Genomic DNA, 21,900 nt, shown 5'->3' on the forward strand with positions numbered 1-21,900 from the left:
TTTCCCAGAGTATCACTGGGACTCAGACCTTCCCCAGAATGTCAGTAGAACTCAGGGCTGTCTACAAGTTCTTAGTAATTCTTCCCCAGTGTTTCCGTGTTTAGCATTTGCTATTCTCAGTGGTGTTCAGAGCCTCCTCTGTGGTGGTGTAAATGCGGTGCAAGGTCTTTCTCAGTGTCTCATTGGTTCTCAAGGCTCTTCCAGGACATCAATGGGGCTCATGGCCCTTCTAAGTGTTTCAGTGGGGCTCTGGTCCTTGCCTGGGTCTCAATGGGATTCAGGGCATTTTCCAGATTCACAGTCATGCACTGATCATTCCCCAGGGTGACAGTCATGCATGGGTCCTTCCCCAGGGTCACAGTCCTACATGGGCCCTTCCCCAGGGTGACAGTCATGCGTGGGCCCTTCCCCAGGGTGACAGTCATGCATGGGTCCTTCCCCAGGGTGACAGTCATGCATGGGCCCTTCCCCAGGGTGACAGTCATGCGTGGGCCCTTCCCCAGGGTGACAGTCATGCGTGGGCCCTTCCCCAGGGTGACAGTCATGCGTGGGCCCTTCCCCAGGGTGACAGTCAGGCGTGGGCCCTTCCCCAGGGTGACAGTCATGCGTGGGCCCTTCCCCAGGGTGACAGTCATGCGTGGGTCCTTCCCCAGGGTGACAGTCATGCGTGGGCCCTTCCCCAGGGTGACAGTCATGCGTGGGTCCTTCCCCAGGGTGACAGTCATGAGGGTGACAGTCATGCATGGGTCCTTCCCCAGGGTGACAGTCATGCGTGGGCCCTTCCCCAGGGTGACAGTCATGCATGGGTCCTTCCCCAGGGTGACAGTCATGCGTGGGCCCTTCCCCAGGGTGACAGTCATGCGTGGGTCCTTCCCCAGGGTGACAGTCATGCGTGGGCCCTTCCCCAGGGTGACAGTCATGCGTGGGCCCTTCCCCAGGGTGACAGTCATGCGTGGGCCCTTCCCCAGGGTGACAGTCATGCGTGGGCCCTTCCCCAGGGTGACAGTCATGCGTGGGTCCTTCCCCAGGGTGACAGTCATGCGTGGGCCCTTCCCCAGGGTGACAGTCATGCGTGGGTCCTTCCCCAGGGTGACAGTCATGCGTGGGCCCTTCCCCAGGGTGACAGTCATGCGTGGGCCCTTCCCCAGGGTGACAGTCATGCGTGGGCCCTTCCCCAGGGTGACAGTCATGTGTGGGCCCTTCCCCAGGGTCACAGTCATATGCAGGGCCCGTCCTGGTTTCATTGTTTTCCTCGCCTTCCCCAGGCACCTGCTGGGGTTAGCGGTCTTTCCCAGGGTCCTTGCCTGGAGACCCAGTGGAACTCATGGCCATCCCCAGGTCTCAGTTCGTCTCAGGGCCTTTTACATAGCCTCAGCATTGGTCCCAGGTTTTCAGCATGGTTCGGAAGCTTCCCAAGTGCACACTGGATTCAGGGGTATGCCAGGGTCTGGGTGAGACCCAGGTTCTTTCCCAAGTGCTCACTGGAGCTCAGTACCATTCTCAGGGTCACTTTAGTGCTCAGCACCTTCCCCAGTGTCATTCAGGCCGAGGACCATCCCTCAATATGTCACTGAGGCTCAGGGCCTCCCCAGGAGCACAGTGAGGCTCCGGGCCTCCCCAGGTTCTTAATGGACCTCAGGACCTTTCCCAGTGTGTCTGTCAGGCTCAGGGACTTCTCCAAGATGTATAAGGTCATAGGCTTTCCCTCATATCTCATTGGGAATCAGAACCTTTCACAGAGTGTTATTAGGATTCACACCTTCCCCAGAATTTCACTGGGTCTAGGGCTGTGCACCACATCTTAGTGGGGCTCAGAATGTTTCCCAGTGTTCCTGTGAGGCTAACAGCCTTTGTAGAGTCTCAGTGGGTTCCAGGGCTTTCACTGGGGTCTAAATGATGGTTAGAGCCTTTTCCAGGATCTGATTCGGTCTCTGGTTAGCCATCAATGGGGCTCATGGTTTTGCCAGCGCTTCAGTATGGGTCAGGGAGGACTGGGCCTTTCTGAGGATCTCACTGTGGGCTTGGGGCCTATCCAGATTCTCAGTAGGGCCCAGGCCCTTCCTTCCCATGGTCTCACTGGGGCTTGGGGACTTCCCCGGGGTCTCAGTAGTTCTTATAGAGCCTTGTCCAGCATTTCAGTTGTAAGCAGGGCCTCCCCCAGTGTCTCATGGGGCTGAGGCCTTTCCCCAAGGACCCACTGGGTTCAGGGCCTTCCTCAGAGCCTCAGTGGGGCTCAGTGCTCTTCCCACTGTCTCACTGAGCTCAGAGCATTTCAGATGTTCTCAGTGGGGCTCAGGGCCAAACACAGAGTCTTAGGGGAGCTCATGGTCTTTCCAGCGTTTCAGTGGGTTAAGGTTTTCCCAAAGTCTCTCACTGGGGCTCAGATTTACCCCCCATGTCTCTGTGAGAATCAGTGCTTTCGCCAGGGTCTCACTGTTTCTTCAAGTCTTCCCCAAGTTCTCAGTGGGTCTGTGGGCCTTTCCGGGGTCTCTTTCTGGCTCAAGACTTTTCCCAGGGCCTCAATGGAGTTCAAGGTCTTTCCCAGAGTCTCAGTGGGGCTCAGACACTTCCTCAAAGTCTCTGTGCATCTCAAATCTTTGTGGGTGTCTAACTTGTATCAGGGCCTTCCTAAGTGTCTCTCTGGGCTCAGTGCTATATCCGGAGCTTCGGTGAGGCCTAGAGCTTCTCGGGGGGGTCCAGGTACATGTCCAGAGGCTCAATGGAGGCTCAAGAACTTCTCAGGGTCTCACTGAAGCTCAGGGACTACCTAAGTCTCTCAGTGGGGCTGAGGGCCTTTGAGTCTCAGGGCTTCCCCAGAGTTTCCCTGGGGCAAAGGTGTCTTCCCAAGATCCCACTGGGTTCAGAACTTTTTCCAGAGTCTCAGTGGGCTCAGATTCTTTTGATATTTTCAGTGAGGCTCAGTGACATGTCTAGGTTCTCAGAGGGATTATAGACTTCCCCAAGAACCCACAGGGACCAGAGCCTTTGCCAAAGTCTCCGTGAATCCCAGGCTTTGCCCAGGTTCTCAGGAGGGTTCAGTGCCTTTCCTCAGAGTGTTAGTGTGGCTCAGGGCCTCAAAGAGTATTAGTGTGACAGGGTCTCAGAGGGACTCAGGGCCTTCCACAGGGTCTCAGTGAAGCTCAGTCTTCACTAGGGTCTCAGTGGGCTCAGAATCTTCCCCAGAGTCTCAGGGGGGCTCAGAGCTTTTCCCCAAATTTCTGTGAGTCTCATGGTTTTTGTGGGTGTCAAGGATCAGGACCTTCTCTAGTGTCTCAGTGGGTCTTGGTTCCTTCCACAAAGTTCCACCACATTCAGGGCCTTTTCCACATTCTCAGTGTGGTTCACAGACTTTCCCAGGGTCTTACTGGGGCTCAGGCCTTCCCCAGGGTCTCAGTGGGGCTCAGTCTTCCCCAGAAATTAGGAGGGACTCATCACCTTCCCCAAAGTCTCTGTGAGTCTCATGATCTATCTCAGCTGAATCAGGTCCTTCTCCAGTATCTCACTGGGGCTCCGGTCTTTCCCCAAGTCCCCACTAGCTTCGTGACCTTTCCCAGAGCCTGAGTGAGGCTCAGTGCTATCCACAGACTCTCATTAGGGCTCAGATTCTTTCAGACATTCTCAGAAGGGCTTGGGGCCTTCCTTAGAGTCTTAGTAAGTCTTGGGGCCCTTCCTGGGTCTAACTGGGTTTCACGGTCTTCCACAAGTTCTCTGTGGGGCCTATCACTTTCCTGTGTCCCACCTGGGTTCATAACCTTCCCCAGAATTTCTGTGGGGCCGGTAACCAATGCTGAGTTATAATTGGTACTCAATGGCTTGCCCTGCCTGACAGTGAAACTCAAGGCCTCTCCCGTGGTCTCGGTGAGGCTGATGGCCTTCCCAGAGTTTCTTGTGCCTTTCCGCAGTTCTCAGTGGGCTCAAGTCTTCTCCAGATTCACACGAATTCCTTGATCTCCCAGGGTCTAGGTGGGACTCACACATGCCCCAGAGTTTTAGTAGGACTTGGGGTTTTCCCTAGGGTCTTGCTCAGGACATCAGTGGGGCTTTTTCCTTCCCTGGGTCTCTTTGGAAGTTGTTCTGTACTACCCCAGAGCTGATGGGATGTGGAGACTGGGGGTTGGACAGAGTCAGTACTGAAGGAACAGCTGATTGGGACACAGTCAACCAAGGAGGGCTGGGGGAGACCTTCCCAGGAGGCTTCAAGGGCTGAGCAGGTGCCTGTTGAGGTGCCTGAGGAAGTGAGTCGAGCCTGAAGACTCACTGGTGTCCCCTGCCTCCCCACAGGAAGACCTGGCCTTCACTCTGCAAGGACAGAAATAGGGTGGGAAGGTGGCCTGGCTGGCCTGGCCAGGAGGATGCTGGGGTCCAGCTGTAGGCAATGTCTGGGCTCTTCTGGGGTGCTGGGCCATCTCAGAGCCTGGGCTCTTCTGGGGTGCTGGGGCATCTCAGAGCCTGGGCTCTTCTGGGGTGCTGGGGCATCTCAGAGCCTGGGCTCTTCTGGGGTGCTGGGGCATCTCAGAGCCCAGTCAGCTCCCTCTGCCTTTTTGGAGACCGAGGCTTGGAGGGTCACCTTGAGCCAGTCCAGCCAAACCCTTTACATCGGCGTGCATTTTGGGGAGAGCATGGAGGCTCCTCTTAGCTCCAGGGTCCTGCTGTGTGGTGAGGAGACTCCTCTGGCCGGAGTGAGGGACCCCTCTCCCTCTATCCCTGTGCCTGGTTTTTCTCAAGGGCTAGGACTCCCAGACATGTAAGGAGGGCCTGGTCTGCAGCCCCCTGCGCGAGACCACCCCAAGCTGTGATTCCTACTCCCTTCCTGGGCCCAGGGAAGTCCTCCTCCTACCCCCTGGTCCCCTCTCTTAGCTGCCACCTCGTGGAGATGGGGCCTCTCATCTAGGGCCTCATCCACCCCTTCCCAGGCTGCCATGGACCTTGGAGCTCACAGAGACCTCTGGGTGGACAGGGAGATGAGTCGAGCTTGGGGTGCCTGGGGGAGCTGAGCTGGGCCAGCAGGAGCGTGGGGCAACTCTCAAAGCAAGGCCAGGGCTGGCGCAAGGGCTGGGGCCCTGTGGCGTGGACACAGAGGCCAGGGGGCACAGAGAGACCTCTCCTTTATTGAGACGATGAGCAGGATGCAGACAGCATCGGGGCAAGGCGACAGGTGGTGCACAGCCACCCTTGGCCCTGGAGCACAGGTGTTGGCAGCAAGACAGGACCTCACAGGACACACACCAGTCATGGTGCTGAGAAGCAGCAGGCGGGCCAGCGGGCAGCCGGGTGGCAGGAGGGTGGATTCTGGGGTGCCCATGACCCAGCCCCCCGTGTGGGCCTGAGCTCTGGGACAGGGCAGGAGCTGGGGAGGACTGGAGGGACCAGGAGACTCCAGGGCAGGCCAGCTGGGACAGTGGGGCACACACCACGCACCTAGCTGATGGCGCTCAGTGCGTGGGTCAGGGTGTGCAGCTCATCCTGGACGCCCTCCAGCGAGCGACGGATGGTGTGGGGACTGTCCAGCACATCAATGGCCGTCGTGTATGGGTCAAACTTCACAGAGAAAGGGCGCTGGATTCGAGAGGCATAGCCCCTGGGGAGGGAAGCCAGAGGTGGGTGGACCCTCAGTCACCTGGTGGGCACCTGGAGGAGGCCTGGTGAATCTGGGCAGCCAGGGGGGGGGTCTGCAGCCTGGGGAGAGCCATGAGCCCCCGAGCACGAGGCCTCCTGCAGGGCTGAGGTGAGGTCCAGGCCAGGCACCTTCTCCAGACAGTCCCCTGCCCCATTCCTCAGCAGGACTCCTGACCGCGGGCCCGGAGCGCCCCAAGCCTGTGTGGACCCCACCCTCCCTTCCGTGCTGGACGGTTTCCCCAGTGCACGAGAGGAGCTGGAGGGGAAGGGATAAGACCCCCGCCAAGACGGGCCTGTTGGGCTCTGCTCCCCTCCCTGGGACCACTGGCCCCTGCCCCTTCCCTACGTGCTGCCCACACTCCCCAGCACAGCCCTCAGCCACCTCTGGCCCTCTGGCCCACCCTGGCTTGTCCCCCATCCCCTCTCAGGCCCCAGCTGCTCCAGGCAGGAGGCTGGGAAGGTCCCACGTTTCCTCCTTACGAAGCTCAGGCTCTGCCACGGCTTAGCAGGCGGCCCCGGGCTGGCCCTGGCCTGGCCACTCAGCAGTCCCAGCCCAGGCGCCCCTCTCGTTGGATTCCTCGGGGCTCTTCTCTGGGAGGGCACCGTGCTGTGAAGGCGCGCTCTACCTGAGGGCCAGTTTTCTCCTGGGTGAAACGGGTCCGGAGCTGAGCCCTGATCACAGAAGGGATGGGGGCCCGCTGGCAGGTTGGGGACAGGTGAGGGTCTCACCCTGGCCTACCTGAGCTTGTCCTTGGCGTCACTGAAGCTCTCAGACACGAAGTAGACGGGCTGGTAGGTCTGATCTTGGTAGGGCTGCACGGCGGCAGCCTCGGGGTCGAAGGCCCGGATCTCGGGCTCCTCTGACAGGGAGTGCTGCAGGGAGGCCACGGGGCTCCTGAGCCGGCCACGCCCCCAGGCCCACCACCTGACTCCACCCTTCCTGCCCAGGGGTCCTCTGGAGGCCTGGGGACAGTTGGGGTCGGGGCTGGCCAGGGTCGAGGGTTTGATCCAGGAAGTTCCGTTGAGGGGCCCCCACCCCACTGGGAGCCTGGCCCATCCACTCTGTGCCGCGCGGGGAGGGGTCTCACCAGGAGCTCCCCGTAGGACGACAGCAGCCCGGCGCCGTAAGCCTTGACCTCCCCGTTCTGTCTGCACAGCCCGAACTCCACCGTGAACCAATACAGCTGTGGGGAGGGCCCAGGGCAGCCGCCTGGTGCTGCAGCCCCGCTGGCCAAGGCCAGGGCACCCACACAAGCATTCGGACAGAAGGGAGGGTCCGGGCCTCCTTGCTCCCTGCCCCCTGCCCTCTAGGGGAAGAAACCCACCGTGGACAGCTTCTCGATTTCCTCATCCGAGGCCCCCAGGGACGCAAGGCCGATGTCCTGAGGAGGAAGAAGCGTGGCGGGGCTCAGCCTGCATTGTGCCTGGGTACAGGCACTGGGGTGTCGGCCGCTCCCCAGGGGCCCTCCAGGCCACCTTGGGCCCTGAGCTCCCTGACCCTGGTGGGCCAGCAGGCAGCAGTGCCCTGAGTCTGAGCTCTGCCTCGGGGTACTCTGCCCTGGGTGAGCCCCACGGGGGACAGAATGTATCGGGCCCGTTGGTCCCTGCCAGTGCTGGCCCGGCCGAGGCCGCAGACACACCTGGGAGAACTGTGCGAACGTGCGGTCAGCCAGCATGGGCACGTGCCCCAGCAGCTCATGGCAGCAGTCCCTGCAGGGCCAGGGGAGAGGAGGAGGGCTGGGCTGTGCAGGCCGGCCAGAAAGGGCTGGCCCAGGACCCTCCCTCTGTGTCCTGCTGCTTGTGCAGGGCATCCCTGGCCTCATGCAGGGGGAGGCGCGTCGGGGCCGGGCGGCACACTCACGGCTCCGGCGAGTGCATGGGCGAAGAGGCGTGGCGGATGTACTGGGTGCACTGGAACACGCGGAAGGCCAGGCTGGCCAGGAAGTCCCTGGCAGACAGAAGGCCAGCCACAGGTCGAAGCTGGAAGCCTGTCCGCTCTGCAAGAGGCCACGGTCAGGGCGTGGGAAGCGGGCAGACGGACCACCTCCCCTGCCTCCCCTGCCAGCTGCCCCCGCCGCACCCTTCAGGAAGCGCGAGACGTCCTCGAGCTGAGGGATGCTGTCCTCGCGGTAGCCGCTGCAGAGCTCCAGCAGCTGGAAGGCTTCCAGGTGCTCCCGGCAGGCATGGGTGGCGTACAGGCCCTTCAGCGTGCTGTAGACCTCCTTCCTGCAAGCCCGGGGCTCAGCCCCCGCCGACCTTCGGGGGGCCCACTCCACAGCCCCTCCTGTGGGCACTCTGTCCACTCCCACAGCCTCTCTGCCTCTGGGTGGGGCTTTTGCTGGGGGTTTTGAGGGATTCCAAGGGACACGGGGCAGGGAGGACATCCCTGGGGACCATCTGATATTCCAGGCCTTGGGAAGTCCCTCCTCCCCCTGACCTGAATCTGTCCTGCTTCACCACTGTCCCTGGAGGCCCCCCTCACTCACAGGAGCTGTCCCACTGGTTCTCCTCGTGCCCAGCCCTGCCCATGCCCAGCCAGCTCTCAGCAGGGTCTCACCAGGTGGCAATCTCCTCGGCTGTGTACTCCACACGGGGAATGGGTTCACCACTGGGGGGCGGGGGGGTAGCCGTCAGCCACAGGCCCTGCCCCCGGGGAGGGGAACCGGCAGGGGGCGGCAGGGGCCCTGCTGGGCACAGAGACATGCCAGCCGAGCGCAGTGAAGCCTTGGGGGCATCGGCAGGGGTGTGCTGGGCTGTGCCAGCTCTGTGGCCTTGGCAGGCTGCTGAGCCTCTGTGTCTGTTTCCTCAGCTGTTACTTGGGGACAGGGCCAGGGCCCACCTTGGAGCATTGTAAAGTGGACAGTCAAATAGGCATGTGAAATGCCCTGGAGTAGAGCAACTTGCAGGGGGCTGGACCCTGAGTGGGCGGCCACAGAGGCGGTGAGGTGAGGAATGGGTAACCAAGGCGCCCCCGGGCTCGTGGGCTGCCGGCCGGGCCCCTGGGCAGGGCCTTACTGCTTGTACTGGAAGGCTATCTCAGCGATCAGCTTCCTGCGCTGGCGGTAGGCCTGGTCCGAGAAGCCCTGAGGGCGCGGGAAACGAGCACCAGTCAGGGGCTTGCCCACCCCCGCCCGCGACGCAGACAGACCGGCGGGGGCCAGCCTGGGGCGACGAGGCCACACAGTCCAGGCGGGAGGACATGGGCACCTACTCACCGGGTGGTCCAAGTCCAAGTCAGGATCAAACTTGGTGACCAGGTGGTGACACTTGTCCAGCTCTGACACCTTCCTTGGGAACCATGGGACTTCACAGAGGACAGGGCCAGGTGAGCCCGCCACCCCAACACCGCGGACTCCCTCACCCCGAGTGCAGCCTCTCCTGGGGATCTCCTGTGGGGCGGAGCTGCGGGGCTTCGACTTCAGGGGTCCTGGAGCAGGGTCCAGGCCCGATGCGGCCATGGAGCAGAAGTGGGGGCAGGGTGGGGCCAGCGGGCTGGGAGGCCACTACCGTGTTGCCCTGCAGGGCTCTCTGCCGCCCGCACCTCAAAGCCTTTGGTCGTACTAAAGACAGACAGCTGGCCTCACCCTTGTCCTCCCCAGCACTGCGCACGTCGTCTGACACCCGGCGCACGGAGCTGAGCAGGGCAGCCAGATCCCCGCTGGGCACCTCAAAGCGCACAAAGTAGTCCAGGTGAGGGCCCCCTGCCCGTGGCCTCTGGGCTGGCCGGGTCTCCAGGTGGTGGATTTTGGCTTCAAATGTCTTCAGGAGCAAAAGCAGGAAAAGAAAGTAGGAGACAGAGATGGAGCGACCCGGAGCAGGGACGGAGATGGAGAGAGGTGGACAGGAGCGCTGGGAGGAGAAGCGGGGGGGGTGGGCTCCCTGGCCTGCTTTTGCTTTTGCAGTGTCCACACAAGACTCTCTCCCCGACTTCTGTAAGGCTCCTACTGTCTGGTCAGGGCTCGCCGTCAGCAAACAGGTTTCTGACTGACACACCCCAGGAGCCTCACAGCTGTGACCCTGACCCCACTTCCAGGTGACCCTGTCTGTGTGTCCCAAGGCCATAGCCAGACAGCCCAGCTCCTGGGCTGCTGGTGGGAGGACTGTCTCCCTGGTGGCCTCATCTGGGCCACCCGGCCCAGGGCTGCTGGTGGGCCCGTCAAGCAGAGGACCTGAGACTCAGGCCCCCGGGGGTGACGGCTGAGGTTTTAGGGGTCTGGGGGGTGGTCTCCGCCCACACCACCCCTCAGCTCCCAGCAGCTGACCCTGAGGCCACACAGCAGCTCTGGGCGCCCAGCCTGCAGGAAGCCGACCCTCATGTCTTTGGGAATTTCCTCTGGGAGCCAACTCACCCCCCAGGGCAGCAATGCAGTCAGCCACCAGCTTAGCCGCTGCCTCCAGAGAAGTTGGGGGAGACCATGGCCCCTGGCCCCACTTCCCAGGCTGCCCTGCTGGGAGCTCCCCACTCAACCCACCCTGTGTGTGAAGTGTGAGAGGGGAGGCGGGGGACGGGGACCAGGGGCCCAGGTGCTTCAACTAGGCATGGGATCCTCACCTCTGGTGGCCCTCAGGGGCCTGGACCGTCAGGTCTCTGCCTAAGACGGGGCGTGGACCACGGGGTCCTGTCCACACAAGCCCACTTGTGGCAAGCCCAGCTGCCCCGGGGCCACAGGCGTGCCAGCCCCTCACCTCAAACACCTTCACGGCCCGGGACAGCGAGCAGGACTTGGAGCCCTTCAGGGAGAAGAGCAGGCTCAGCAGGGCCCTCCCGTCCTTCTCCTGGAACGCCACGGCCTCCAGGGGGTCCCCGGGCTCCAAGGAGCTTGCCGCTGCCGCTGCCGCCGCCGCCTCCCGCTCCTTGCGGGCGTCCTCGATGAGGCTCTGCCGCCGCCCGATGAAGCGCGGGGACTGTGGGGACAGCGTCCCTGTGCACCCTCGCCCTCGAGCGCCCACCGACCCCACCCCCGGCGTGTCGGTCAGGCTGCACAGTGACACTCAGGCGCAGGGGCAGAGCTGACCACTGCACCCGAGCATCCACTGGAGGGCTGACCAAGGCCACCCCCTCAGGCTCCACATGCCCTCCTGGGAGGAGGGTCAGGCAGCTGGGCTGGAGGACGCTGGAAACCGTGGCGGAGTGGGACGTGACAGGCCATTGGTGGGTGTCTGACCACCTGCCTCCCAGAGATGCTGTGTCACCTGTCCCCAGGCCTGGCCCTAACTGGACCAATGATGGGAGGGAGACTCAGGACCTGCCTCCCGCGCTCCCCAGACAGAGAGCAGCCAGAAGTCCCAGAAGGCCAGAGCCCCTAGTGTCCACGGCCCAGGCAGGAGTTGCCCCCTCAGCCCAGTGCACGTCCTGTCCCTCCTCAGCCAAAACACGGGGCCTCTTCTGGACACAGGTGCTGTTCAGCCCAGTACCCGCCCCCGTGATCTCCTCGCCTCGGAACCCTCCCCCACCGGCTGCCCCTCCCACACCACCTCCCTCTCTCAGCCTTCCCTGCTGCCCCTTCACCACCGCCACCGTGGCCACTGCTGCTGCCTCCCTTCTAATAATCCCGGGGTGGGTGTGTCTGATCCCCTAGAGCCAGCCCGGGCCTGGACCAGGGAGGGGTCAGCTCGTCACTCGGAGCTGGGCACCTGGCAGGAGGGAAGGACCAGCCTCCTCCCTGGTTCCCGGGGTTCTGGAAATGGAGGTGGGGGCTGAAGCCCCTCTGAAACCTCGTCCTGACCCAGGGGTGGGTCTTGTGGCCACGAGCAGGGCCGCAGTCCCAGCCCAGGGAGAACCCACGAGGCTGGGTGGGCCCCCGGCTCCGTGGGAAGAGGGCGTCTGCTGGAAACCTGGAAGGGGTGGGGCGCTCTTGATGCCACTTCTCCCTGAGAAGGGCCTGGAAATTAAGTTTCTAGGTGGCATTAAGGCCGGTGAAGACAAGCCCTTCTTAGTTGCACCAGGGAGCTGACCGTTCTGAGTCTGAAGCGTGGGCTGGGAAGCCTGGGTGGCCTGGTGCCGCAGAGCAGGCACCCCGGCTTCTGCCCCGCACACCCCTTCCGCTTGGGCCCGGGTGCAGGCCTCCCGGGGAGCAGATGCCGGGCAGGGGAGCGAGGTGGGGTGCAGCGAGGAGCGGGGCCAGGGTCACACCAGCACCAGCACCTGCGCCAGCATCCGCCAGGACCCCCGCCATGAGCTGCGCCAGGACGGGGAAGGGCTCGTGCCCTCCCCTGGGGGTCAGCAGCTGGGCATGTGCAGCAGCTCCCTCTGGGCGCCTCTGGCCATGGGCAGTCTTATTCATGGGGCTCCCTTCCAAGACCCCACAGGGGAATTATCTCCCGATTCATGAGAGGGGACACACAAACCCTGGAGAGGCTGGCCCGAGCGGACAGGCACCGTCTCACTCAGAACCGCAGGACACAGCAGAAATGCACGCCAGGGCATGGGGTCGGCTGCCAGGACTGGGACCCACAGCCCCACCCGGCACCAACCGGACTGGGGCAGCCCGCCACCCACGGGAGACAGCGGCTGCTCCGGCTGCCCCTGGGCACTCTGGCCAACTCCCCTTACCATGATGGCCTCTGCCTGCTTGGCGTCCAGCTCTGAGACGGCCCTTCGGAAGCCCTTGGGCTGTGGTGTGGTGGCGTTGGGTGTGGGCATGATGTGGTGTGGTGGTCCAGGGCTCTGTCTCCGCAGCCCCTGCCGGGCGGCCTCTTAAAGACTGAGCTGACGTCAAAGCCCCCCGGGTCCTCCACCTCCCACCTCCCGCCTCCCTCTCCCTGCCTGCTGTGCCTGAGGGAGGCGGGGTGGGCGCGGAGCGGGGAGACGCAGGAGAAAGGGCTCCGGCCCATTAGATCTAATTGCCTCCATGTCGCAGGCACCTGCCTCTGAATCACCCTGTCCTGCAGCAGGCGGACCCTCTGCAGGGGCAGGGGCCGACTGGGGTCCCCTCAGCCCCACACCCCGGGGGCAAAGGAGAGTCTTTACCACATTCCCCACAGGCCAGGGGCACGTCTGCACCAGAGGCCACCCTCAGGCTTGGTACCTGCCTGCCACCCAGCCCCGCCTGCACATTTGGTCTCCAGGTCAGTCCAGCAGGCTGCGGAGTGTTCCAGAAGGCCCATCCCTCCAGTGTGTCTCCAAGGGAGGCCCCGTGTTCCCGCAAGGCCCCCTTCTCCCTGATTCAGCCCTCCTCCAGTGTGGCAGTGGGTGGTTTCCACCCACCCGAGGCAGCCCCCCGCCCACCTCCAGCCCCGGCCTCCCTAGGGTCCCCTGCCACCCTTCCACTCCCTCAGTGCTGAGGGTCCTGGGCTCCCCACTGTCCCCTCAGAGAGCTCCCCATCAGCAACCCCTTCTACAGCCAGTTCCGGGGCGACAGCTCTGCAGTCAGCTTTCCTGGACGCCTAGAGACCCCTGGCCGGCCGCTCTTGCTCACCCTATCCCAGTTGTTGCCACCAGCTGCATGAAGACCTGCCACCCCGTCCCCAGACAGGGCCAGGGCCTCATGCCAGGGTCTCCAGGAGGAGATGGGGCGGGTCCTCCCAGCAGCAGGTGTGCTCAGCCTGACTCACCCACCCCACCAGCCCTACCTGCGGATGGCACAGGGTGGCTCTCGGGGCCCTTCTGGGCACGGTGTCCCCTCTCACCAGGGGCCTAGCAGAATGGTAGCTGCCTCACCCCTGGGCTTGGCAGGATTGGCTGCAGGGATGCCAAAGGCCAGAGCCAACCCTGGAAAGGGCAGGTTAGAGAGAAGGAAGGCCCTGGCCCAGAGGACACTGGGTGACCAGCATGCCACACACAGCAGGAGCCGCAAGTCCCAGACTCCTCCTCTCCTACTGTCACCCTGGTGGTACCTTGTGACAGCCCACCACTGGGGCATCTCCACTCCCAGGAACCCCCACTCTGCCCTTCACAGCCGCTGGCCTCCGCCCTTTCCAATCCTCCCTTAACCCGGCCTGGGACCTGCCCCTAAGGTGGCCAACACGTGACTCCCCTGCTCCACAACCCTCGGTGGCTCCCTGCTTGAGCCCTACTGTTCAGCGTCCAGGAAGCCCCCTCCTACCTGACAGTGACCTTCTCACCCTCTGCAGGTCCAAGGTCCTGTCCAGGAGGGTCTGAAATGCCTTTCCTCACCCACCTTCTCCTGGAAACTCCTATGCATCCCACAGAACCCAGTCCAGCCGCATTCCCTCCGCAATGCCTACTCTTTCCTGTCATATCGATGGCCAGCTCCTCTGCTCCCCTCTGTCATTTGATCCTCTCTACACTCCCTGGGGGTAGGGACCTGCTCCCTTGGGTCCCTGCCTGTCCCCTGGTGCCCAGCATCAGCCCTGGCCTGTCTCACCTCCTACTTGCTTCTTCCAAAGGAGCAGGAGTCCAGGGTCAGGCCAGAGTGGGCCTGGGGTGTGTGCCCCACTGTCCAACCAAGGGCCCTCGCCCTGACCCCATGGGCAGGGGCGGCCTGGCCTCTGTGCCAGCACCCAGGCCTGCCTAAGCTCCAGGCGGCTCTCCTGCTGCCCTGGACGCTGGGGGCCCACTGCCCCTCCTGGCCTGCAGCCGGGGAATCCTCAGTGGAACAGGCCCAGGCCGTTCCGCCCTGAGTCCCGCCCCAACCCGCCCTGGCCCGGCCGTTTGCTCAGGTGGCCCCGGGCAGGAGTCGACATGCCAACCGACGCCAAGCAGAAGGATCACGGCCCCGCCGCCGGGTGTGGATCTGACCTTTTGGCAAATGTCTTTTCACTGACACGATATTGCTTTTTAATTTGCTTTCCTGCCCGGCTGGCTGAGCTGGCACGGAACCTGGTGGGGAGCCGCAAGGGGATGGTGCTCCTAGACCCGTCCCTGGGCCCAGCACACCCCGAGCAGAGCACAGGCCAGTGCTGAGTGCGAGGGAGCCCCTGGGTGGCCCTCAGAGGCAAGTGCCCCCCGGCCTCCCGCACCTGCTCGGGCCTCCAGCCTCCCGCCCACCCATCTGAGGATCACTGCCCAGGAAACCTGCCCCACAGACCCACCCCTCCAGGGCCAGCTGGCCAGGCTGAGGGGCCGCACTCTAGCCCTGCCAGGCCCAGCCTGCCCCTGCTTTACGCCATGCCCCTCCCCCACCCTAGATGGCCAAGGTCCTGAGAGCCACCGACCGTCACGCCCCCTCCCACCTGACCAGGCTCTGACAGGTGCTCTTGCTGCTCACCCCATGCCTCTCTCCAATGACCTCCAGAAGTGCCACCACTCAGGGTGGACAGTCCCTCTCTATGATGGACCCAGAGGGCATGAAGTCAGACTGCCCCCAGGGAGCCTGTGTGAGGCCCTCAGGGTGGACCTAGCCTACCCACCTTCAGACAGACCCATTTTATAGGTGGGGGGAGTTCAAGGGCCTGACTTCTGGTCACATGGCCAGTCTCTGGCCCAGGTGCCCAGCTCCCAACACTTTGGTTGTCACGGGCCCTGTGGTGACTATCCCCAGGTTCTGGGGTCTCGGGACCCAGGCCTCCAGGGAAGAAATCTACCAGGCGCCACCAGCGCCTCTCCTTGCAAGAGGGTGGGGCTGGAAAGGGCTCTCCAAAGGCCAGACGCAGGTCCCTGGAGCCCCGAGCCCGCGCAGTGTCCCCCAGGGAGCAGGGAGCAGGGGGCTGGGAACTGAACCTGCACAATGGGCCCCAAGGGTGAGAGTTGGAGTGGTGGACACAAAAGAGAGGCGACCAGGCCGCCTGCCTCCTTCACGGAGCCCTCTGCCCCTCACCGTCATCCTGAGCAATTGCGGGAGCCGTCACTGTGGCAATTAGGGGCGCTGAACCGCCCTGACAAACTCAGCGCCAGGCTTAATAGCCCATAATGATGGTGTGCCAGCGCCCGCAGGGCAGGGCAGGGCTGGCTCTCTCCCATCCGCGGGGGCCCTCGAGGAAGGCATGGGCTGCTCTCTGCACAGCCGGCCCGCTTGGGACGCCCCAGACCCAGGCCCCCCAGGGGCCCAGTGAGGAGCTGCAGAGGGAGGGGCCGGGAGGGCACTGCTCTGGTTCTCCTGCTGTGGCCTCCAGAAGCTTTCCCACCTGTGGCCCTGCAGGCCCCAGCCATGGCTGACCAACATGGGCACATCAGGGGGCCCCCTCCCTGCCCGGTCCTGCTGCCAGGACACAGTGGCCCCGGACACACTGACCCTGGCACCTGTGTGGACTCCACGTGCTCGGGGACTGCGCTGAGGAAAATCATGTGCAGACAGCTCGGGTCACGTGTTCCCAGGCAAGCCGGGGTCCAAGGTCACCTCGGACAGATGGCACAGGATGAGGGGCATCGTCCGCCAACAGCACCGTCCTCCTGATGCGCCCGGGCAAAAGCACACGTCTGTGCGACCTGCACACACACACCCATCCCCATATACAGAAGGCCCAGCGGCTCAGGGCGAGCCAGCCCAGCACCCTGCCTGCAGCCCAGGCAGGGCCTTTCCCAAATCTAAGGAGGAGCCCGTCCCCCATGTTGGAGGGGGAGCCAAGACACTGGCATTGGGCAGGACCCACTGTCCCATCCCTGTCAGATCAAATGCAGAGCAATTAACCCTAACGAGGCCATCGGACAGAGCAGGAGCCGCCGGGCAGCGGACGCGGAGTATTGACCAGTCCGCCAGGACCAGCCGCCTGTGGTCGATCACAGGCACTTAGGGATAATTGGGCCTTTGGAAGTCAGAGCAGAGCGGGGCTGTGAGCAGCTCAGGCCCTCAGCTGACCTCGGCTCAGGCCTGCGGTCTCTTCGGCCCCCAGGCCCCGCAGAGGACACGTCCCACACTCTGTCCACTCCCATAGTCCCCCTCCTGGCCTTCACTCGCCGCCCCGCCAGACCTGCCAGGACGGGCCCTCCTCCAAGGATTCCTCCTCCCAGCCTGCTCCTTGAGGCCCTCCAGCCCGTGGGGTGGGCAGCACTGTCCCCTCACCCTCAACCCGTGGGGCCTGGCTCCCTGTCTAGGAGGCCTGGAGGAGGGTCCAGCTCAGCCCTTTGTGCCCTTGTGCTTGGTTTCCCCTTCACATGGTAGGGCCCCGGGGCTGGCCACCACAGGTGTCCGGGAACCTCTCTGCTCCTCTGAAGGGCCTGGCGACTGCGGGAGACAAGACTCTCGCTGTGAGTAGATCTCAGGGGAGTGGCCTCGGGCCCCACACGTCCCTGGCTTCCCACAGGCCAAGGGTCAACCAGTGACCAGAGGCCCTGTGCATCCAGGCTGGGCCCAGGGGTGGAGGGGACAGAGGAGACGCTTACAGAGCAAGTGCGGTCAGTCCTGGCCCATGAGCGGCTGCAGCTGTGCCAACCAGGCCTTCTCTTAGGTGCACCCGAAGCCACCTTTACGTCAGCGGAGGCTGGAGGCTGCAGGTGGAGTGGCCACGCCCACACAGGGCTCACCCGCGCCCCCTCAGGGCCCCGGACACTGAGGTTGCGCACCCGTGGGCAGGCAGGTCTGAGGGCAGGCTTCGCTGGTCTGTGGGCATGTGCGCGTGTGCGTGGTCTGTGAGGGTGATGCGTGTGCAACAAACAGGGTGCGAGCCAACGCGTCTGCTCGCCTGCACCCGTGTGCTGGCAGCAGCCTGCACGCAAGTGGATGCGCGTGCATTAGCGTCCACGTGCATGCGTGTATACACAGGGGCTCAGAAGGCCTGAGTGGCCATGGATCTGTGATGAATAGGTGACCTGGCTCCTGTGTCCCCCCCCCGACACAATGTCAGGCACAGGCCCTGCTGCTTCCTTTCTGCCCCCACACCAGTGATTCAGACCACGGCCCCACCCGCCACCCCTCCACTGGCTCCTGACAGCCTCCAACAAATTAGCCCCGAGAAAAGCAATAAGAGCGACATTCTGTCCCCATTAGTCACTCACAGCCCGCAGCTGTGTTTTGACAGCAATCACATCTAATTGAGGACCACTGCCCGCCCCCGGAGCCCCAGCGCACCGGAGCTCAGGCGTGGGTCCCAGTCACCTGCCCCAGGGCTCATGGTGGCCAGGGGTGACTTGTCTTCCACTTCCTCTGCCCCATGACCCCTTCCCATCCACTGGTGTGAACAGAGGCCCCGCACACTTCCCAGTGCCTCCTGGCCCTCCCTGGGGACTCCATGGCCCCCAGCTGCACTAACAGAGGTACAGTGGCCAAGACACAGGGACAGCAGTCTCATGTTCCCCTGGGCCAGACCACACCGGCCAAACCCCTTGGGGCCCTGGACCGCAGCTGGTTCTCAGGAGGATGGCCCCAGAGGGAGGTGTGACTCTGCAAGGGGAGGAGGCCCCTGGTGTCCCCCCAGGGGATATCAGAGGGAGGAGGCCTGGCTTCAATGTGCAGCGCCTGACCAAGAGACCTAAGAGGCCACTAAGTGGGGACAAGGGGCACACGCCGTGTCGGGGTCAGGGAAACGGAACCAAGATGATTCCGGAGTCACCCAGGATCCGTCTGGGCAGCCAGTCTGGATACCTCCAGGCCGTGGGTCTGCTCAGCCAGAGAGCCTCCAGGCTGGCCGTCCCCATGGCCCCCGTGCCCTCTGTCCTGGGGGCAGCTGGGCTTGGATGTGGGAGCCTCCCAGGACTGAGGGGCCCCTCCCCTTGGCCTGTCCCCACCTGCATCTTCCCCACGCCTGCCTGCGCTGAGGGTCTGGAAGACCCCTCTCCCAGGGGGCTCGCCCCGTGTGGCCCACGCAGGCACTTCAGGGGCCACAGGGGTGGCGTCTGCCCCCAGTAGAAGGGGAGGTCCCAGGGAGGAAAGGCTGGGGGCGCTGGCGAGCTTGGAACGACCTTCCTTTCTCCTCTCTGCTCATGAGAAGCCCAGAGCTGGAGGCCAGGACTGCAGGAGAAACTCCAGGTGGAGAGCTGAGGCAGAGGGGCTGACATGACACTCTTGGGGACCACCAGCCGTGGAATCAGACCCAGCCCCACGCTCGACACCCCCACTCTGGTGGGCACTCCTGTGACCACGGAGCTGGTCCAATAGTCCCCGTGCCCAAACTAACAGCCTCACAACCCCCTGCGAATAGGAGTCCCCTCTCCTGCAAGTGGAGGAACACAGAGGGACGGTGTGGGCAGTCACACAGAGCCTGAGGCAGAGCCGACCAGTACCACCTCGCCCACGGGGCCAGCAGGGCTGAGCGGGAGCCCCGGCCCTGCCTGCCAGGTGGGAAGCCCTCCTCGGAGCCCTCTGGGTGCTGCGCCAGCCCGTCCTGGCTTTGGGGCAGGGGCAGGAGGGAGGAGTGGGCACAGGCGTTCCAGGCACCAGGGCTAATCCTGGGCCCAGAGGAGCCCCCATGCCGGCTGACATTTGCAGGCTGCGCGCACGCGGCTGCCTGGCTCCTGGTGATATTTAGACAGGCTTATGCGCAGTGTGATCACTGGGGAGCCTGGGGTGAACTCGGGGGCCCGAGCCGCACTTGATCCAGAGCTCGTTTCCAATACACTCGTTCCCAGCTAAGCTGGTGCCCAGCCGGCCGCGTGCCTGGGTCCCACCTGGGCAAGATGGACTGTTGCCAGGCCGGGGCGCGGGGGCAGGAGGCCGCCAGCTGCACCCCTCACTGTACCTCCCTCCCACCCGCCATCCTTCCTCTCCTCCTCCCTCCCTTTGTCTTTCCTCCAGCCTTCCTCTCCTTCTTTCTCACTCCCCAGAATATCCCTGCTGCTTGTGAGGAAACCACAGGTCCACCTTTGAGCTCTGGTCATGTGGGGAGGACACAGGCCCATGGACAATACTTCCCAACCCTCCCAGGTGAAATCCTTTGAGGGCCCCTCCCTGGGAGGCTGCTGAACCAGCACCAGGCCAAGTCCCAGCCCCGGTGGGAGGCTCACTGGCATGGCCTTGGGGTCCAGGGACCTCACTGCCCTCCACTGAGTGGCCAGCGGTCAGCACAGCAGGACAGCGGGGAAGGCGGGGGGGGGGGGCTGCAGTCTGAGCTTGCCTTCTCCTCTGGGAGAGTTCTAAATCCCTGAACGTGTCCCAGCTCTGGACCCGGGCAGCTGGCAGGTCCCCCGGCCCCATGCTGCCTGCTATGGCTGCTTCCTGGGGGTGGAAAGAGCAGCCCGAGGCCAGGCAGGGCCCAGGGAAGTATCTGAGCCTGTCACAGCCGCTGGGAGGTAACAGGCCTGAGGCCGTCCAACCCCAGAGCCAGGAGAAACGCCCCTAGGATGAAGAACGGCCTCAAACCGTTTGGTGACCCCCAGTGGGTCTGGTCAGACTGGGAGAGAGACGATACCACTGAGCACAGGGCCCGGGCTGGCGACACCCCCGAGCTATCTACACAGGGGCCCCAGGGTTTCTGTTCCTTGCCGGTCCTCAGTCTCTGTGCGTTGGAGTGACCGCTGGCCTGGGTCAGGCAGGCCTAAAGGGAGGACCCCTCCTGCAGCCCAGGGTCCGTGGGGGTTCTACCTCTGCACAAAAGGCTGTGGCAGGCTGTGCAGGGGCTAGGTGGGGTCCCTCCATGGGGCTGACCTGTAGCCAAGACTCACAGGTCACAGGCTGCCTGTGGCAGGGTCTGCAGCCCAGCAAAGGCCCAGAGAAGGGGAGCTCAGGACCTAGCTCTGCCTGGGACCTCCCGCCCTCACCCTGCCTGAGTCTGCCCTCACCCCACGGCAAGACTTCCATTCATCTGGGGGCTGCTGGGCCCTTTCAGTTCCTCCCTGGGGGAAAGCATGTCAGTCCACACTTGGCCCCAGCCCTCTAGCTGCAGGGTGGGCCCCTGGGCTTGCCCATACAGGAACAGGGGGCAGGTTGCCACCAGGCTCAGACCCGGCAAGAAGGGGCAGCAGGGGCCACACAGGGCTGCGCCTCCAAGCCCACTTGTGCGTGTGGGCAGGCCGGGTGAACTGTGCTGGCCAGGGAGCCAGGTCCCCTGCCTTTCCAGCATGGACCCCGGTGGCCTGAGGCACAGATGGCTCCCCTCCACCCTGTTCCAGCCTGCTCTCCCCTTGCCACCTCTCCCCTCCCCTCCCCCTGCTCAAGGGTGGGCACTGGACACTGAGGCCTCTGGGGTGGCCCAACGTGGCCTCACCACCTGGGCTCCCACCAAATACCTCTCGCTCTGGCCCCACACCTCTACCCTTGGTATCACTGAAGTTTGAAAATGACCGTTGCTTTTACCATGGTAAGTTCTACATGGCACCAGCCTCCCCGTCCTGCCCACATCCGGGGCACATGCAGGGGTGCCCGGCACACTCACACTGGGTGCTAGTGCCACCACCTCCACCCCCAGGGCCCTCTCAGCCTCCCAGACTGGACTCCGCCCCTGAGCGCTGCCCAACCCTCCAGCCCGCTCCCCTCCTCCCTCCCTCTGCCCAGTCAGCTCTGAGGACTCACGTGAGTGGCACCCTGCAGTCTTTGTCCTTCTATACCTGTGGTGCCCCTCGGTGCAGTGTCCTCCGGGTCCCTGCACACTGCAGCAGGTGTTTCTAAGGACGAGTAGAGTCCACTCTGGGGGTTGGGCTGGGGCTCCGTGGCAGAGTGCTTGCCGGGCACGGGTGAGGCACTGGGTTCCCTTCTCAGCACCACATAAAAACAAGTAGACAAACTAGAGTCATAAAAAATATATTTTAAAGAAAGGGTCCACGGCCTGGATGGGGCAGGTTCTGTGGGTCCCTTGTCCACCCAGGACACAGGTGGCTTCCACCTGGGCTCTGGTGACCCGAGCTGCTTGGACCAGGTGTGCACCTGTCTCTCAAGAGTGGCTTTGGGTCCTTTGGGGTCCAGACAGAAAAGGCTTCTGGCCCCTAGGGCCCTGCTATTGGGCCTTTCTGAGGCCCTCCATCCTGGCTCCAAGGGGCTCCCACGTGCACAGCAACGTGCACCAGGCGCCCAGCAGGCTATTACCCAGAGTCGTCTGAGCAGCAGATCCCCCTCTGGGCACACAGAGACCCCAAGTGCCATGCTGCTGCCGCCACCAGCCCTGGGCTGACGCGGTGAAGTATCCGCCAGTTTTTACAGGAAGGTCCTTCCCAGGAGGCTGCCCCACACCACTGGGCCGGCGCCGTGGGAGCGTCCGTCTCCCATTTGAGCGAGACAGGCGTGTGTTCTGGGTGACGCGCACCCTGCCGGGCTCAGCCCCGCAGCTCCCTCTGTGCACAGAGGCCTTGCCCCCCGGGCCCCTGTGGGCGCTGTGCTTTCTGCAGAGCTGAGGGGGTGCTTCGTGTCTTCAGCCCTGAGCTCCCCCTGGCCGCCGGCCCCAGGCCCCTCCGCACGGAGCTCCTGAGCCTTGTGTCCTGGAGAGGTTCTGGCGTCCTGTGCCCTCAGGGAGCCAAGCTCCTGGACACTTTCCTCACGGCTTTGTGGTCTGGGTCGAGTCCAAGGCCCCCCCGGAAGGGTG

The 21,900-nt window shown here is 63.7% G+C and overlaps 1 protein-coding gene across 3 annotated transcripts; it reads right to left on the reverse strand.

Annotated features, from left to right (window-relative positions):
- Nucleotides 1-5,117: 5,117 nt before the first annotated feature.
- Nucleotides 5,118-14,064, reverse strand: Th (tyrosine hydroxylase). Of its 3 annotated transcripts, none has more exons than XM_047517610.1 (14): nucleotides 13,944-14,064; nucleotides 12,170-12,298; nucleotides 10,303-10,521; nucleotides 9,201-9,375; nucleotides 8,832-8,920; nucleotides 8,632-8,699; nucleotides 8,174-8,224; nucleotides 7,697-7,842; nucleotides 7,478-7,613; nucleotides 7,257-7,326; nucleotides 6,942-6,998; nucleotides 6,705-6,800; nucleotides 6,356-6,489; nucleotides 5,118-5,578 (listed from the first exon to the last, which is right to left on the reverse strand). In XM_047517610.1, exons 2-14 carry the CDS (start codon nucleotides 12,257-12,259, stop codon nucleotides 5,419-5,421), a joined length of 1,491 nt encoding a protein of 496 aa, XP_047373566.1. In that variant the 5' UTR covers nucleotides 12,260-12,298; nucleotides 13,944-14,064; the 3' UTR covers nucleotides 5,118-5,418. The 3 variants fall into 3 exon arrangements, with proteins under 3 accessions (XP_047373566.1, XP_047373565.1, XP_047373567.1); XM_047517609.1 differs by lacking the exon at nucleotides 13,944-14,064 and adding an exon at nucleotides 13,189-13,260 and having other exon boundaries at nucleotides 12,170-12,287; XM_047517611.1 differs by lacking the exon at nucleotides 13,944-14,064 and adding an exon at nucleotides 13,035-13,068.
- Between the last annotated feature and the right edge of the window lie 7,836 nt (nucleotides 14,065-21,900).

This window comes from Sciurus carolinensis, chromosome 11 (assembly GCF_902686445.1).
Source record: "Sciurus carolinensis chromosome 11, mSciCar1.2, whole genome shotgun sequence".
NCBI lineage: Eukaryota > Metazoa > Chordata > Mammalia > Rodentia > Sciuridae > Sciurus > Sciurus carolinensis.

Excerpts from the sequence above, each read along its gene's own strand:
- Th (XM_047517610.1), bottom strand. The coding sequence starts at position 12,259 with ATGCCCACACCCAACGCCACCACACCACAGCCCAAGGGCTTCCGAAGG. Across the intron at positions 8,921-9,200 it reads CAGTGCTGGGGAGGACAAGG|TCCCATGGTTCCCAAGGAAG; the intron begins GTGAGGCCAGCT and ends TCCTCTGTGAAG. Across the intron at positions 7,327-7,477 it reads CCCATGCACTCGCCGGAGCC|GGACTGCTGCCATGAGCTGC; the intron begins GTGAGTGTGCCG and ends CTGGCCCTGCAG.